Raw genomic sequence first — 17,377 nt, 5'->3', positions numbered from 1 at the left:
CAATGTTTTAAGTTTAATTCAATGTTAAAGTGTTCCAAAGAGTTTATCTTGCTTTATCCCATTTTATTTGAAGCACTATTTACTAAGTCATTTGCTGATATTAATCTAGTTAAATCAAGAAATATTACATGAAAGCATTGCTAAATAATCAGAGATTGTCGGTAACAATTACCTTTGATTATGAATAATCACATTTTATTGAAAGGCAATGGACAACAAATAATATTATAAGAAAGGAAAAGAAGCAGTGTTACTGATCTTTCATTCTTGTACATGTTTTAGGGAAGAATATATTGGTTTCCTGTAGTGGCTGTAACAAATTACCACAAACTTGGTGACTTAAAATTTCACAGATTTATTATCTTACAGTTCTGGAGGTCAGAAGTCTGAAATGGGTTTCACTGAGCCAAAGTCAAGGTATTGATGCAGCTGCACTCCTCCAGAGGCTCTAGGTGGATAGCCTTTTCCAGCTTCCAGAGGCTGCCTGAATTCTTTCATCCATCTTCAAAATCAACAGTGTAGTATCCTCAAATCTCTCTCTCTGCTTTCTTCACATCTCCTTCCCTCCTCTGACTCTTTTGCCTCTTTCTTCTAAGGACCCACCAGGTCCACCTGGATAATTAAGGATAATCGCCCCATCCCCAAATCCTTGATTTAATAAATCTGCAAAGTTTCTTTTGCTATGTAAAGTAACATGTTCACAGGTTCTGGGGATTTGGGCATGGATACCATTGAGGGGGCATTACTCTTACTACCACAGAGTACCCCAAGAAAATCCCCAAATTTGGGGCTCCCAACACATTTTGCTTCAATTATTTAATATTTTTACTCCTTCCAATAGATACTGATTTCATCCATTGTCCTTAAGAAGGTAGGACAGAGATTATGGCACATCTCAAATTGAATGCTAAATTTTCATTGGAAATTCATTTTTTTCTTCAACTTTATTTATTATTATTTTTTTATTTTTATTCATTTATTTATTTTTGAGACGGAGTCTCGCTCTGTTGCCCAGGCTGGAGTGCAGTGGTGCGATCTTAGCTCACTGCAACCTCCACCTCCCAGGTTCAAGCAATTCTCCAGCCTCAGCCTCCCTAGTAGCTGGGACTATAGGTGCGTGCCAGCACACCCAGCTAATTTTTGCATTTTTAGTAGAGATGGGGTTTCACCATGTTGGTCAGGCTGGTTTTGAACTCCTGACCTTGTGATCCACCTGCCTCAGCCTCCCAAAGTGCTGGGATTACAGGCATGAGCCACCGCGACCAGGCCAACTTTTATTTTAAATTCAGGGGTACATGTGCAGGATGTTCAGGTTTGTTACATGGGTAAACGTGTGCCATGGTGGTTTGCTGCACAGATTATCCCATCACCTAGGTATTAAGCTCAGCATCCCTTAGCTATACTTCCTGATGCTCTCCCTTCCACCCACCCCCCACCTCCAACAAGCCCCAGTGTATGTTGTTCCCCACTGTGTCCATGTATTCTTATCATTCAGTTCCCACTTACAAGCAAGAACGTGCAGTGTTTGGTTTTCTGTTCCTGGGTTAGTTTGCTGAGGATAATCATTGGAAATACTTGCTCTGTATTTAGATTTTATAAAATTTGCAACTTAAAGTAGATTCGTGCACCTAAGTTTTTTCCAAATATTCTTTAAAGTTTTCTATTAACTTATCAGTTTTTGAATTTATATTAAATTAAAAATTCAGGTCCTTAATAGCCACATACGACCAGCAGTTTCTGTATAAGACAGTACAACTGTTAAAAGTGGTTGCCTTAAATGAGGCACTTGCCTTAGGAGGTGGGGTACCAGAAGCTCAGTGATCAAGGTAGACAATATTTCAATGCAGTATGTTTTAAAAAATATAAAATCAGGCCAGGAATGGTGGCTCACGCCTGTAATCCCTGCACTTTGGGAGGCCAAGGCGGGCAGATCTCTTGAGCCTACGTGTTGGAGACCAGCCTGGGTAACACCGCAAAACCCCGTTCTCTACAAGAAATAAATAACTAGCAGGACGTGGGTGGTGCACGCCTGCAGTCCCAGCCACTCAGAAAGCTGAGGTGGGAGGACTGCTTGAGCTCTGGAGGTTGAGGCTGCAGTGAGCTGTGATCTCACCACTACACTCCAACCTGGATAAAAGAGTAAGACCCTGTCTCAAAACAACAACAACAAAATCAAAACCAATGCAAAAGATGAATTATGGACAGGCTATTGAGGTTTTGAAAACAGACATTAACTCAATAAGGGTAAGGCCCGTGTCTGTTTTCTTTGTTGTTATATTGACAGTACTTTGAACAAAGTCTGGCTTTTACAGTTGTTCCCCAAAATCTGCCGAATGAATTCATTAAACAAAATGTTTAATGTATGGCTGCATGACATTTTCTGCCTAGATTCCCAATACCACTCTCACTTTTATTGGGTCCTTATTATACAAAGCACCCTTGGCAAAGGTACGGAAGAGAAGCACGCTCCTAAAATTGTGGCTAGGAGTGGATTTTTAAAGCTGTTTGGCAATATTCGTCCAAACTTAAAATGTATATAGATTTTAGCTCCAAATTTCTCTAGTTTACACCCAACAGTAACAGCACAGATGTATAGCATTGCAGTGTTGCTTATTGAATCAAAAGACTGGAGTGGAAGCAGGGACTTCAGTTTCCGTCTGTAATCCCAGCACCTCGGTTGGCAGAGGCGGATCGCTTAAGATCAGGACTAGGTGACAGAGTGAGACCCTGACTCAAAAACAAACAGTTAAGAGGGCAGCACGCGAGCTCAGCGGACTCAAAGAGTCAGGTAAGAGCCGAAACCAAAAAGTGCACCGGCCCCGCTGCAAATTCACCTCCAAAAGACCCTGGATTCCGCAAACGTCTGGCCACAGCTCTTGAGCTCTTCCATTAAGTTTCGATTTCTTAAGTTTCGGTTTCTGACCGCTCGGGCATCAGATTCGATTTCCAGTTACCTATTCCTGCTGGGGTCCCTCCTCTAACAAAGACGCGCCGCCCGGCCGAGTCCCAGTGCTGCCGAGGCCTGGCTGGCGCGCGCACGCGCACACGCCCGCCCGCCAGCCGCGCGGCTGTCGCCGGTGCTGAAGAGAGAGCGCGAGGGACTGCGCCGCCCGGACGGCCTGCGGAGCGCTGCCATCATGAGGTAAGGGCTTTCCTCCGCTTCTCCTCCCAAGCCTTGCGTCGGCCTTTGTTTCAAACCGGGCTTCTTTCATTCATTCCCAGCGCAGTGCTGCGGCCTCTTCAGGGGCCGAGCCCCTAGCGCGCGGCAGCCGGGCATCTGCGTTGGGGACCCCGCCCCCCGGGCGCTCTGACCTGACACGCGGCGTCTGAAGTCGGGCCTGTCGGGGAGGGTGGCCGAGCGGATGCTTCCCCGGAGTCCCGTCCCTCCCGAGCGCCTGAGGAGGCCGATCAGGGAGGAGGACCAGGCGATGCTCCCCGGGAGCCTACCGCATCCCTGGCGTCTGCTGTCGGGACCGTCGGGGCGTGTGCCGGGCGACGCCCCCCGGGAGGCCTCTCCACCCCGCACTACGCCACGGCTGTCCTCTGCAGCGGCAACGGTAACCGTGCTGGGCCCGCGGCCGCCGCCTCCGGAAAACTCGTCAGTCTGCAGAACCCCCCAGAGCGGTTTCGGGGGCGGCTGGGACGTGGCACCGGTCTCCTTAGCCCTGTCGCGTGCTTCTCCTTCCAGCTGCCATTCCCTCCGTGTGGCACACGCGGTTTCGCCGCAGCCCTCCATGGGTCACATTCGCCAGCCACTGCCATTTTGCCTTTCTGATTCCTGGGTCTGAGTTCTTCCCTTACACCGAGCTACCTCTGTACCACGCACAGGTTGTTATCCTCCAACCAATCCGCTATTTTATGAGGATTTCTTTATCTGTCTCCTTTACTGATTCAGCATGATGGTGTCCTTTTCTTAATCATTTTGTATCCCCAGGGGCTAGCACCCGGACCTGCGTGTGGTTAGTGAACCTTCTGCATTTAATGAGTTGAGGAATGAGAGGTTAAGTTCTTGGGCTCTAAAAGCATATAGTCCCTGGTTCTAAATCCTGACTAAGCTCCTACTACTTGAGTGACCCCAAAGTTTCTTAAACTCTAGAGTCTGTTCCTTATCTGTAAAAATTAATGGCGTCCATCTCTTGGGACTGTGGAAAAGGACAATAATAAATCCTATCAATTGACTGCTTAGCACATAATACTTGCATAATAAATGTTGACTATTCTCATTATTATAAGTTAAAAAGTGTTTAAGTGCCACACATCTAACATTTATAAGAAAGGAGAATGATATCAGGAAGGGGCTTGGAAAAAACTACCAGATAAAGGGGGTGATGTGCACGCTACATATGCAGGATGGGGAGGAACAGGGCTTAGCCCCATTGGGGGCTGTCCCCCAAGGACAATGAAAGAATGCTTCTTCCTAGCAAAAGAACAGAATTACGAAAGATAAATGTTACCTCTTCTGGTACAATACCTTCTCTCTTATCAGCTTCCCAGAGACAAAGTTACAAAATTAAGTAGACAAAGTTTAAACAGTAAAAATTCTCAGTGTCCAGTTGTGCATAAATTCCAAAGAGCCTGGACAAACCACTTCAGTACCTGACTGAATGTCCCTTTGAGATCTTACAGCCACATTGATAATACCTGAGCAGCCCTCCTCATCCTCTTTGGGCTGGGCTGGTAGAGACCTTCAAAACAGGCAGATGTTTGTTTTACTCTATGACAGGCAGGGGGCTGGTAAGGCCATATTGTTGTGGATTTGACCAGGCTTTAAGGACATGGCACGTCTTGCTCATGTTTTTGGTACAGTTACACTAGAGAAAGGAATAATTACCAAGGAACAATTTTACCAGGTTTCCTAGTCAGGATCAGTACTCATAATACAAAAATGGAATTTTCATATTAACTACTGAATATGTATATATTTATTCCTAATTTTCAAGGGTTTACTGATTGCCAAAAGGAAATAGATACATGTAATATAGAAAGCTCTGTCATCTCTCCAGAACTGTTTTTGCAATAAATAGTGAGAATTTAAATGAAATATTTCTAGGACATAACTGTTCATAGAAGAAACTCTAGTATAAAGTTATGGGAACCTAGTGCTTTACCTGTAAGATCAAATAGGGATAAAATTGTTATGCAAAGATCAATGTTTAAAGTTTAGAAAATTATTTCTTGTATTTCTTCAAAAATTAAAAAGTATTTTATCTTTGACAGTGAAATTCCTAAGGACACCTTGAAGGCCATTCTGTTGGAATTAGAATGTCATTTTACATGGAATTTACTTAAGGAAGACATTGATCTGTTTGAAGTGGAAGATACAATTGGGCAACAGCTTGAATTTCTTACCACAAAATCTAGACTTGCTCTTTATAACCTATTGGCCTATGTGAAACACCTAAAAGGCCAAAATAAAGATGCCTTGGAGTGCTTGGAACAAGCAGAAGAAATAATCCAGCGAGAACACTCAGACGAAGAAGAAGTACGAAGCTTGGTCACTTGGGGAAACTATGCCTGGGTGTATTATCACATGGACCAGCTTGAAGAAGCTCAGAAGTATACAGGTAAGATAGGGAATGTCTGCAAGAAATTGTCCAGTCCATCTGTCTACAAGTTGGAGTGTCCTGAGATTGACTGTGAGAAAGGGTGGGCACTCTTGAAATTTGGAGGAAAGTATTATCAAAAGGCTAAAGCAGCTTTTGAGAAGGCTCTGGAAGTAGAACCTGACCATCCAGAATTTAACATCGGCTATGCTATCACGGTGTATCGACTGGATGATTCTGACAGAGAAGGGTCTGTAAAGAGCTTTTCTCTGGGGCCTTTGAGAAAGGCTGTTACCCTGAACCCAGATGACAGCTACATTAAGGTTTTTCTTGCACTGAAGCTTCAAGATGTACATGCAGAAGCTGAAGGGGAAAAGTATATTGAAGAAATCCTGGACCAAATATCATCCCAGCCTTATGTCCTTCGTTATGCAGCCAAATTCTATAGGAGAAAAAATTCCTGGGACAAAGCTCTCGAACTTTTAAAAAAGGCCTTGGAGGTGACACCAACTTCTTCTTTCCTGCATCACCAGATGGGACTTTGCTACAGAGCACAAATGATCCAAATCAAGAAGTCCACACGCAACAGACCTAAAGGAAAGGATAAGCTGAAGGTTGATGAGCTGATTACATCTGCTATATTTCATTTCAAAGCAGCCATGGAACAAGACTCTATGTTTGCATTTGCCTACACAGATCTGGCCAACATGTATGCTGAAGGAGGCCAGTATAGCAATGCTGAGGACATTTTCCAGAAAGCCCTTCGTCTGGAGAACATAACTGATGATCACAAACATCAGATCCACTACCACTATGGCCGCTTTCAGGAATTTCACCGTAAATCAGAAAATACTGCTATCCATCATTATTTAGAAGCCTTAAAGGTCAAAGACAGATCACCCCTTCGCACCAAACTGACAAGTGCGCTGAAGAAATTGGCTACAAAGAGACTTTGTCACAATGCTTTAGACGTGCAGAGTTTAAGTGCCCTAGGGTTTGTTTATAAGCTCGAAGGAGAAAAGAGGCAAGCTGCTGAGTACTATGAGAAGGCACAAAAGATAGATCCAGAAAATGCAGAATTCCTTACTGCTCTCTGTGAGCTCCAACTTTCCATTTAAATACATACTCTAGGAAAGCTTTCCCTCCATTTTGGGTTCTTCTATTTTTTAATTGTTTTAATCCATTGTTTATTATAGAGTTAATATTTATTGAACAGTTCTTGTGTACCATGCATTGTGCTAAGAATTTTATATGCATTATGATGAATCTTGTGCTGTTTTCTTTTTTCTTTTTAACTAAAATACTATAATCCATTGAGAAATAGCAATATTCTAGCTGTTGTAACTTTTAAACATGGTATGGCCATTATTATTGTGCTCTTTATCTGTGCTTTTCATAATACTTTGCAAATTAAGTTTTGGTAAATTTCTCATATTATGTAGTAATTATAATTATAATCCTACATCAACCTTTGATACCTAGATCAGAAACACTCAGGAGTACAAAATTATTTATTAATACTTAAGCTCTTAACTATGTAGTTTGCAAAAGACAGCACGTTTTAGTTAGAGATGATTTGACTTTGGTAAGGATATTTAACTATCAATCTATTAGTCACCTAAAATATCTTTTTTGTTGGAAAAAAAGTTCATAACAAAAAAGTTTGTCATCTCTAGTGACTTCAATAAAAAGAACAAACTAGAAGAGGAGAAAAAAGATTTTCTCAGATTTTAAATCTGTAACTTCAGAGATTCAATCCCCAAATGTTTATTAAGTAGCGAGAAATAATTAAGTGGAAAAAAATGAATAATGGAAAATAGTCTCAAGTTGTTCTGGTTTTTTTTTTACTAAAAAAATTTGCACTGAATTTAGATGCAATTAATTTTATTCCTTCCAACTAAAATTACAATACTTTTAGGTTAAAATTATTGAGATATAAAGCAGCCATTGGGAAATTGCAGAAATGATAAACCAATGGAAAAAGGAGATGTCCCTAACCTACATCCCTAGATTATCAAGATTTCAGTGTACTAGTTTTGAATCTGTTCTGAATAGAGTTTTTATACCTCATTTCTGTCCTTTGGCTATTTTAGCAAATTAAAGTAACTTCTATGAAGCTTTTTTTTTTAATGTGAAATTTTCAGAGTTTTTTTCACGTAGATTCTCTAGGAAGAGTTAAGCGCTGCTTTCAGTTTTAATATCCACCTTGAGGAGTCACTGCTTGAGACTTTTATGCCAGGGAACTTTTTAATTTGGACGTTACTTAATGTGGCTTCTCTAATGTAGTTTCTTTGATTATAGACTACGCAATTATATACCACTACAATATTAGTTAAAAAGTACCATGTAATTCTCCATTCCTCCAATGTAACTCTTAAAATTATTATGTATGTGTGTTTTACTTTCTGTTATTTTTTTATTATCTTTAAAATTTCTGTTATGATTTGATTGTTATAAAAATAATGAATTCTCATTGTAAATTCCAAAAAAAATTACAAAAGTATGTGAATTTAAAAATGAGAGCTGTCCCCTCACCTTACTACAGTTCCACATCCTCAAAGTAAACTAATAACAATTTGATATGTATCCTTCCAGATCTTTTTTCTGTACGTAGTCAGACATACATATATACTGCAGTGTAGCTCACATATTAATTTTTTAAAAATATTTTGTTTTACTTAATTCTGTTTTTTTAATTTTGTTTGATCTCTTAAGGAAGAACAAGGAAGGGAATGATCTTTACTTAAGAATTTCAGAAAGTCAGCACTGAAGTCCTGACCTTTCAGTAAACACATTTGTCCCTTTCAAATATTTTAGGATATTACTTAGCAAAGCAGGCCATTTGTCCTACCTGAAAGTAAACAACTTCCATCACTTGCCACATAGTTCAGAAAACTGCCATTCAGGGGTCACTCCGACAGTGAATCATAGAAAAGATTATTTGCTTCATCAATTAACTTGTTTTTATAAATCAGCGGATAAGAGTTGTGCTTATACACAGAAGGGGCCTGAGATTTCTGTACTTTAAACAAGCTCCCAGGTGAGGATGCTGCTGCTGTTCTGATTACATTTTGAATAGTAAGGTCTACAACATTGTTCCTCAAACTTGGCTGCATATTGGAATCACCTAAAAAGTTAAAACATGGATGTCTGGGTCCCGTCCCACAGAGAATGATTTAATTGGTATGGGGTGCAGTCCAGGCATTATGATTTTTAGATTCCCCAGTTGAAATTTGTGCAGCAAAGTTTGAGAGCCACTGATCTAAAATGTGAAAAGTAAGTGTAAATGGAATAAAATTAATTAGGCTAATAGGCTTAACCCAGGAAATCCTAAGTTCCTTGAATATCCAGTTTGCATTTGGATTCCTCATCATATACTTGGTATATAATACTCCAATAAAAGCTGCCTGAGTTGAATTGTATAGTATCCTGCACCTACCTCTGAAAGCTGCCCTTACCAGTTGACTCAAAGCCTCTGAAATGGGTCCTAATTCTACTAGTTAGATGAACTCATCCTGTCAAGACTAATAATCCTATGATGCCAGGCCCAAGTTCTTTTCTTACCTATTAGACAGACTCATAAATATGCTCAGAGAAGTGGCTGTGATTGCTATTCAGGGTAATTTGACCCTTCCAGAAAAGAAGTGACTCCTCTCCAAATCTTTAAGGTGTTCTTGGAAACTATTTCATTCAGCACTAAAGCTATGCTCCCTGATTCACAAAAGCTGAGAAAAGCCCTTTCAACAAATGATAAATCAGCTGGCAGAAAAACTGGCTTCCCCGTAATGGAGCTCTTAAAGATACTTGCTTTCCTTTCTGGGTGCAGAAATAGTCTTAGCAGTTGATCACATGCTATCAGCCAGAGTTTCAAAAGCAATATATTCTTCTCTAGATTGAGTCCACAATGCAGATTACTTCAGTTCAGCAACAACCTTGTAGACAACACAGAACTTTCGAACCAGGAAGACCCTGAGAAAATGCCTGCTCCAACCAACTTCCTTGGTATGAAAATTGAGACCAGGACTGGTGATATGACTTAAGGTTTCACAACTAATTTGTGGACCATAATTTATTTCTCTCGGCTCTTGGTTCAGTAACACTCATCCCCATTTTACAGTTTCTACCAGTAATCATTTGTTGTAGGCTAAACCTCAACTGACAGAGTTTATATGGCCATGATGTGCCTATGCTTATGTGACATCAACTACAACACAGGCAGGCCCAAGGTAGTTCTTTCATGGAATATGTTCATTATTGAGATTAAAGAACATGACAGAAATATAAACCACATTAATGTGGCATGTTTTTATATAATTGGTGAAATATAAGAAATGAGAATCCATTTGGCCTTGACAATTAGAACAGTCTCCTTTGAGTAGTCAAGTGTAACAACATTGTAACCCTAATGTGGTAGCCATAAGAAGCACCTCTCAGATCTCTAGCTACAGGGATTGTAATTGTCTGAAGGTCCCATCTTCTACACTCTGAATTCTAGCACTACATTTACACTGAGACCATGCTTCCCAGTGTGGCAAGGATACTAAGTCATGCCCTTTCCTGAGAGATGCAGTACTCCTCTGATGAGCAATTTAAACTCAAGGACTCCACACTAGCCTTGCCAAATGTTCCTTAAAAAAATACTGTAATCTAAGATGTTTCTACCCAATTTTTCTTCGATCTAGCTCTCCTACCTATGGTGTTAGACCTGCATCACAGTTGTTCTTCCAACCTCTATCTGCTCTCTTCCCATTTTTTTCCATAGATGTTTTCCCGAATATATTTCTTGCACGTTCAACATCCCATCTTGGATCAAACTGACATATCTAGTGAAAGAAATGTAATTAGAGGACTCTAATTGGCTGTAGATAACTAACATTTACCTAATGTATATGTCGTTTATTTTTCTTCACCTTTTTGGATCAGTAATTATGATTAAAGAACAAAACATGGCCGGGTGTGGTGACTGACTCATGCCTGTAATCCCAGCACTTTGTGAGGCTAAGGCAGACAAATTACTTGAGGCTAGGAGTTCGGGACCAGTCTGGCCAACATGGCAACACCCCATTTCTACTAAAATTACAAAAGTTAGCTGGGCATGGTGGCATGCACCTGTAATTCCAGCTACTTGGGAGGCTGAGGCTTAAGAATCACTTGAGCCCAAGAGGCAGAGATTGCAGTGAGCAAAGATCACACCATTGCCCTCCTCCAGCCTGGACAACAAGTGAGACTCTGTCTAATAAATAAATAAATAAATCTTTCCAATTTTATAATATTTGATTTGGAAAACAGAAGGAGTAAGAGAGGTAAGGGAAGTTGTCTTAGTTTCTGTTGGGCTGCTATAATAGAATGCCTGAGACTGAGTAATTTATAACAAGCAGAAATTTATTTCTCACAGTTCTGGAGACTGGAAGTTCAAGATCAACGTGCTGGTAGGTTGGGAGAGGGCCTGGTCTCTCCTTCCAAGATGTCACCTTGAATCCTGCATCCACTAGAAGGGAGGAACTCTGTTCCTCACATGGCAGAAGAGCAGAAGAGAGCGAGAACCCACTCCTGCAAGTCTTTTTTATAAGGGCATTATTCCGGTCATATGGGCAGAGCCCTCAAAAATACCTCTCCTTAGGCCCCACCTCTCAGCACTGTTGCATTGGAGATTAAGCTTCCAACCCATGAATTTGGAGGAGACAAAAACATTCAAACCATAATAGAAGGATAGAGACTCAAAAAATACAGTTGAAGTTTGATAGAGTATGAATTAAATATATTATTATAACTTACAAAACAAATTAAGTAAAAATTGAATTGTAACTGTTGCAACATGGAAGGAATTGGGATGGGAAGAATTCTTTAAATTCTATTAATTAAATCCTGACAACATAGCAGGAAATCAATAGATGACATCTATACTAAACAGATCAATAAATAACATAATAAGGCATACCATCACAGATTGGAATAGCCCCTTTCCACAAAACTGACTTTCTTCCTCTTTCTCTCCCTTCAGAACAACATAGCAAACGTATACTTAATTTAAAACAAGTTTATCACTTAGCTTTCTGCTCATATATCCCCTCTCTTTCTGCTTATACATTCTTTTTTCTCCCAGGGCTCCAGCCTCCCCATTCCTCTCTACTTCTCTTTTGAGCCAAAGTTCCCTGCATCATTGAGATGTGGTTTCTTTTCTTTAACTTTCTCATTTCCTGAGATCAAGCCACACACACTAGATCCCACCCCAACCACAACTACCTCCTTCTTTGGAAATTTCATATTCACTAAGATAAATTTGTTGATGAAACATTTTGTATTTCACTTTAAGTGAGGGAAAAAACAGCATCTAATTACTAGAAATGTGCATAGAAATGCCATACATCTATTTTGGGAACAATTTCCCAAAACTGTCTGAACTGAGGGGTTCCTCTGAAAGTGATGAATCAGATTTCTCAACACCTCCTTTCATGATGGCACCTAGTTGAGTAACTAAAGGAATAATGAAGGTGACATGAAGAAGCTCTGGGAACACCATGCCTCAATGGGAGCTCACAGGTGGCTCACAGACAACAAACTCTGAAGAGCAAGAATAGATTGATGCCACTTGGATTGAACACTTGGACAGAACACTATCTAGTGATCTCAACTCCAGTGACACAATGATAATCACAGCTAACTCTTACATTGTACACAATATCTGCCAGGTGCTGTTCTAAGTGCCGTGCATGTAGTAATCTTGTTAAATCATTACAAACCTCCCTAAAATAGGCATTTTTATTCTTTCCTTTCACACATGAGTAATTAGGATATAGAGGCAGGCCCAAGGTCACATACCTAATAAGAGGTGAGAAAAGGATTCAAACTCTGGGTGTCTGGTTCTAGAATCTAGCACTTAGCTACTATATAATATTTTCTAAATAGTCTTAAAATTTGGAATGAAGGTTATGGGAAGATAGGACCATAGGAGAGAGATTCTAGAGGATCACATCAAGCTCAGACATTCTACAGTCATAGGTCACCAGACACTGTTGTACACAGAACCCCAAAACTCTCTGGAAGGAACCGTGAAAGGGAACTATTTGTGCACATCAGCTGCCTCTTGATGCTGGGATTAAAAGCTGCTCTGAAACCCCTGGGAGAACAGCCTAAGAAACTGATGGATTCAATCTAAGCGAGAGTTTGTCTCCAGAACTGAATTTTGGAAATTCATAATAAATTCCTTAGAAAAGGAAGCCACATATTTTGGAAGACTAAAGAACCAGTAAACACTTAGAAGCCAGAACACATACCCAGTCCTTTGTCCTTGTACTCATGCACACACCAGCCAACATCAGACCCTCACCCAGTGTGGAGAGCAAAAGAAGAAGGCAAGAAGATAGTTTGATTTTGCCATTCCACAATGTATACACATTTTAAAATATCATGTTCTACAAGATAAATATATACAGTTTTTATTTGTCAATTTAAAAAGGAAAGGGAAGGGGAGGGAAGGGGGAGGGGGACAGGTAGGGGTGGAGGGAGCTGGAACACATGTAACAACCAGAGGGTCACCTGCCCTTTAACATCCCCTGAGTTTGCCTTGGGCCTCCCAGCCATGGACTTTGGAAAGTGGCTGTGAATCCCTAATTCTACTAAATATTAATTCGGTTCAAGAGTAACTTCATCTCTCTCCACATGCTTTTCCTTTCAGTACCACATCAACCCCACCAAATCTCACCAAAGCAAACAAACAACAACAAATATAAAAACCGAAACAAACACCAAAACTACAATCACTTACAGGTCATTTCTATATAAAAGCCCATCATGGAGGAGATCCCAGGAGACAGAAAAATCTACAACTTTAAAGTTAATATTAGATAATCCCTGTTTTTCAGACAGAAAAAGAGAGAGAAGTGAGCATGAGGGATATTGGGAGAGGGGAGACAGAAATAAATAAAAAAGAGGAATTGAGGGAGCAAAGAAAGAAGGAAAGAAGAAAAGACCCCCAACCATTTATTGATATTCCTGCCTCCTTCCATGATCCTGAGCTTTGCCTCTTTCCCCGTCTCCTCTTCACCCTTCAAAACCGTTCTTCCATTTTTCTTAAACAGAGCAATTCAGTTCTAACTCTTATCCTCATACTCAGCCACAAACTCACCTATGCGTAACCAAATCCATCGAGGTGCTCAGTTCTACAGAAGAACTTTCATTCTAAGATAATCCACTCTCCTTTGAAAGCAATTTCAGTTACAAATAAATAGAATCCCCACATAATTTCACATGCACTACACATTTAAAGTAAATTTAATCACTAAATTTGTCATAATTAGTGTATAGTATAATCCAATATTTGATGTTTTCAAATTGACATGGAATCCATTCTTCTACATCATTTGGTTTCAACATTTTCTAACATTTGGCTTCTGATATATGTTTGAGATTCTGTGTCTCACACTTTAACTCCTTTATCAACTAACATCAAATAAATTAACACATTAGTAAGGGTCACAGTAGGAACAAGAATGGGAGAAGGCTGATAATCTGGGTTCCTGAGAAATGCAGAAGACTCCAAATTTTTTTTACATTACATTTTACCAGTGGCTATCCCTAGTCAAGCCAGTCAAAATCATCATTCATATTAATTTTCATACTCCACGTTAGAAAGCTGACATAGGTAACCAAAAGCTGAAAAGTGCAACACAGCATCTTTATCCCTATATTTGTACTTGCAAGAGGAACAGGATAAATGTGGGAAGGGTAACGAGCAAGTGGGGAGTTGGACGAGGAGGAAACAATAACAAGCTTTAGTGTTTGTGCTAAGGCAGGCCTTGGGGAGTTAACAGTTGGAGACCCCCAACTCCTGGGAAGTGTTCTCATGAATTCCAGCAGATGGCAGTGCTGCATAACATGTCAATTTTAAAATGCTTTTCTGTGCTGTTCAAGCTTTGGACCCTTGAGAATGACACCCTTTTACAGTTGAGAGATGAATATTGAAGTATAACCCCATGCCCTGAAAATCCCTGCTTTGTACTTAAAGAAGGCAACTGCAGCCCCCAAAAGTCCCAGACACCTTTATGGACCCGTCATTGGAACATTGATGCCCACGTGTGCTTGGTTCTGCATTGGCCTGAGATGCCTGCAGGAACCTCGAGGAGCCACACAAAGCAGCTGCCTCACATCTCTTCCCCTCACTCTCAGCCTCTTGCCCTGAAAAGAGTAAGGGCTGATTCCAATCTGTTCAATCCTGTCTTCGGATTCCCCAGAATCAAATTTTTTCAGCCCATAATGAATTCTTCCTCTCCTAACCTTCAAAGTACTGCATATGCCTTTAGCCTCAGGTCAATATTTAATAAATTCTTGTTGTTCTAACCTGAGTTGGTTTCAGTTTGCCAATTAGGTAGTAAACTCGTGATCACAGAGCAGGTGCTACGTATATTTTTAATTCTCCACCATATATAATATGGTTCCAGATTCCAAAGAGGTGCTTGATAAATAGTTGGTCGATAACTCCTTTCACCATCTCTTAAAAATGTCTGCCAGCATGCTGTCTAATTTTCAGCAATGACCTATGAGTTATGGGCAGCCATAGGTCTGGTCAGGAAAAAGATTCCGGTCAGAAACATCTCCTGCACCTGGCCAAACCCTGGCACAAAGATTTCTTGTTAAAGCAGTTTGTGCGATGCCTGTAACTGAAACCTTATCTTTTCATATTTGGGGCATGTGCAATCCACATTTTCCCAACATTCCAGGGCTCCCTCGTGTGAACAGCTCCTCTTCCCTGGGGTTTCCATTCATTTGTGCACAACAGCTATTTAATTAAGCCTATCTGGATTGAACACAGTAGTATCTTTTTTTACATTCAGGCCTCAATCAAAAGTTTGTTATTTAATATCTTTTGATCAACTCTTCTCTTTGCCACTTTTATCCCCTTTCTGAAACCTGCTCTATAATGGCCAAGGCTCCAGAGTTTCTACTATTTATGTGACATTTCTAACAAGGTGTCCTATTTAGACACACTAAATTAGGAACATCAAATGTATCCTATCTGTTCTAGACACAAGAGCAACTTGCACCCAAACAAACCTGCACCCCAACCCTTCAATCAGCCCCACCCTTGCTAGTGTTACAATTCTCCTTAGCAGTTTTTTTCAAATTCATTTGTTCTTTGTACTCATTTATTCATTCACCAAGTATTCTTTGAATGCCTGCTCTGGGTCAGGCACTGCTCTAAATAGTGAATAAGTCAGTATGATCCCTATCCTCAGAAAGCTTGTGGTTTTGTGGAGCAGATGAAATTTTAAAATAAACACACACATCAATATATATGATTGTAACTAAAAGATGTTCTTTGAAGGAAAATAACAGTGCTTTGAGCATGAAGAATGTGGGTGGTAGGGGCGGGAGAGGGATGTATAATTTAGATGAGGGCAGTGATTAAAGATGGATTCCTAGGGCAGTGACATTTAAACTGAGGCCCAAAATATGAGAAGAGAGTGAACACAGGGATTAACATGTGCAAAATGCCCCAAGGTTGGGGGTAGAAAGGAGAGGCTTGGTACTTAGAGGAACTAATAGAAAAACTGGGCGCTAGAGTATAGTAGAGTACGAGGGATGAAGCCTGATGGTGGGAACCACACCCTGGGTGAACTTGTAGGTCCAGGGTGGGCACTGAATGCTCATACCAGCCCCGTAAATTCTGTGATTCTGAAATAGGCTTTGCTCTTCCCTGTTTGAGCTTTAGAAACTTAGGGTCAGATACCTGGATTCATCCACCTGCACTTGGGCCGAACCTCAGGTAACCACACAGAGGCTGCCCACATCCTTTCTCCCACTCCCAAACTCTTCCCCCCCTTGACCCATACCCACACCTTGCTCTGGCCCCAGTTGCAAAAATAGCCTATCCAAGAATGAGCATAGGTTTTCATCTTTCCTAGGACAAGGTCCTTGAACTCTTCCATCATTACACTGGTCAGTGGGAAAAGACCTAATTTGCCATCACAAAAGGAACTTTTTTTTTTTTTTTTTTTTGAGACGGAGTTTCGCTCTTGTTACCCAGGCTGGAGTGCAATGGCACGATCTCGGCTCACCACAACCTCCGCCTCCTGGGTTCAGGCAATTCTCCTGCCTCAGCCTCCTGAGTAGCTGGGATTACAGGCACGCACCACCATGCCCAGCTAATTTTTTGTATTTTTAGTAGAGACGGGGTTTCACCATGTTGACCAGGATGGTCTCGATCTCTTGACCTCGTGATCCACCCGCCTCGGCCTCCCAAAGTGCTGGGATTACAGGCGTGAGCCACCGCGCCCGGCCAAAAGGAACATTTTTATGGAAAAACTTGAAAAGGGCTGCATTAGAAATGCTAAATCTAAAGCCTTTTAATGTCAAAAATAAACTTTCTTATTTAATTCTAGACCAATCTTAGGTCCCAGATCCCTCAGAAAGACCTCTGACCCTTAAACAATTAAGAGGAATAATGAGAGTAATAACGATCACTCTCATCTAAACCTCAAAATCCCTTGTCATTGGATTGACTCTCTTGGGTCAGGAGAGAAAATAAAAGGCCCTTTTAACTTAATTTAATGCAGCTCTAGACCTCAGGTAGATAGATCCTTAGGGTGCTGGGGATAGGAGGAGAACATTTTAATCTTCAGTTGAGACACTCAAAGCCCATAGCAAGAAAGGGGCCCCAATCAGCTTTGTAAGTAACGATGTGGCTTATTAATAGGTGATACTAACCACACGTGTCCCCCATTAGCATGAACAAATTATTCTTGCCAGTTCAGTTATTCCCTGGCAGCTGAAGGAAACATGTGCTGCTCACATGTTAATATATTTCAAATTGCTTCATCAAGGGAGAGGATAATGGG

General features: G+C 40.8%; 1 protein-coding gene across 1 annotated transcript; it reads left to right on the top strand.

Moving 5' to 3' along the window:
* The first annotated feature begins 3,094 nt into the window (after positions 1–3,094).
* On the top strand, positions 3,095–10,492 carry IFIT5 (interferon induced protein with tetratricopeptide repeats 5). The gene is made up of 2 exons (XM_012454745.3): positions 3,095–3,142; positions 5,218–10,492. Exons 1-2 carry the CDS (start codon positions 3,138–3,140, stop codon positions 6,659–6,661), a joined length of 1,449 nt encoding a protein of 482 aa, XP_012310168.1. The 5' UTR covers positions 3,095–3,137; the 3' UTR covers positions 6,662–10,492.
* Positions 10,493–17,377: the final 6,885 nt, after the last annotated feature.

Source organism: Aotus nancymaae, unplaced genomic scaffold (genome assembly GCF_030222135.1).
Source record: "Aotus nancymaae isolate 86718 unplaced genomic scaffold, 86718_ANA_hifiasm-v0.15.2.pri h1tg000010l, whole genome shotgun sequence".
Classification (NCBI taxonomy): Eukaryota; Metazoa; Chordata; class Mammalia; order Primates; family Aotidae; genus Aotus; species Aotus nancymaae.
The sequence above is the reverse complement of the archived record's forward strand: the minus strand, read 5'-3'. Positions and strand labels throughout refer to the sequence as shown.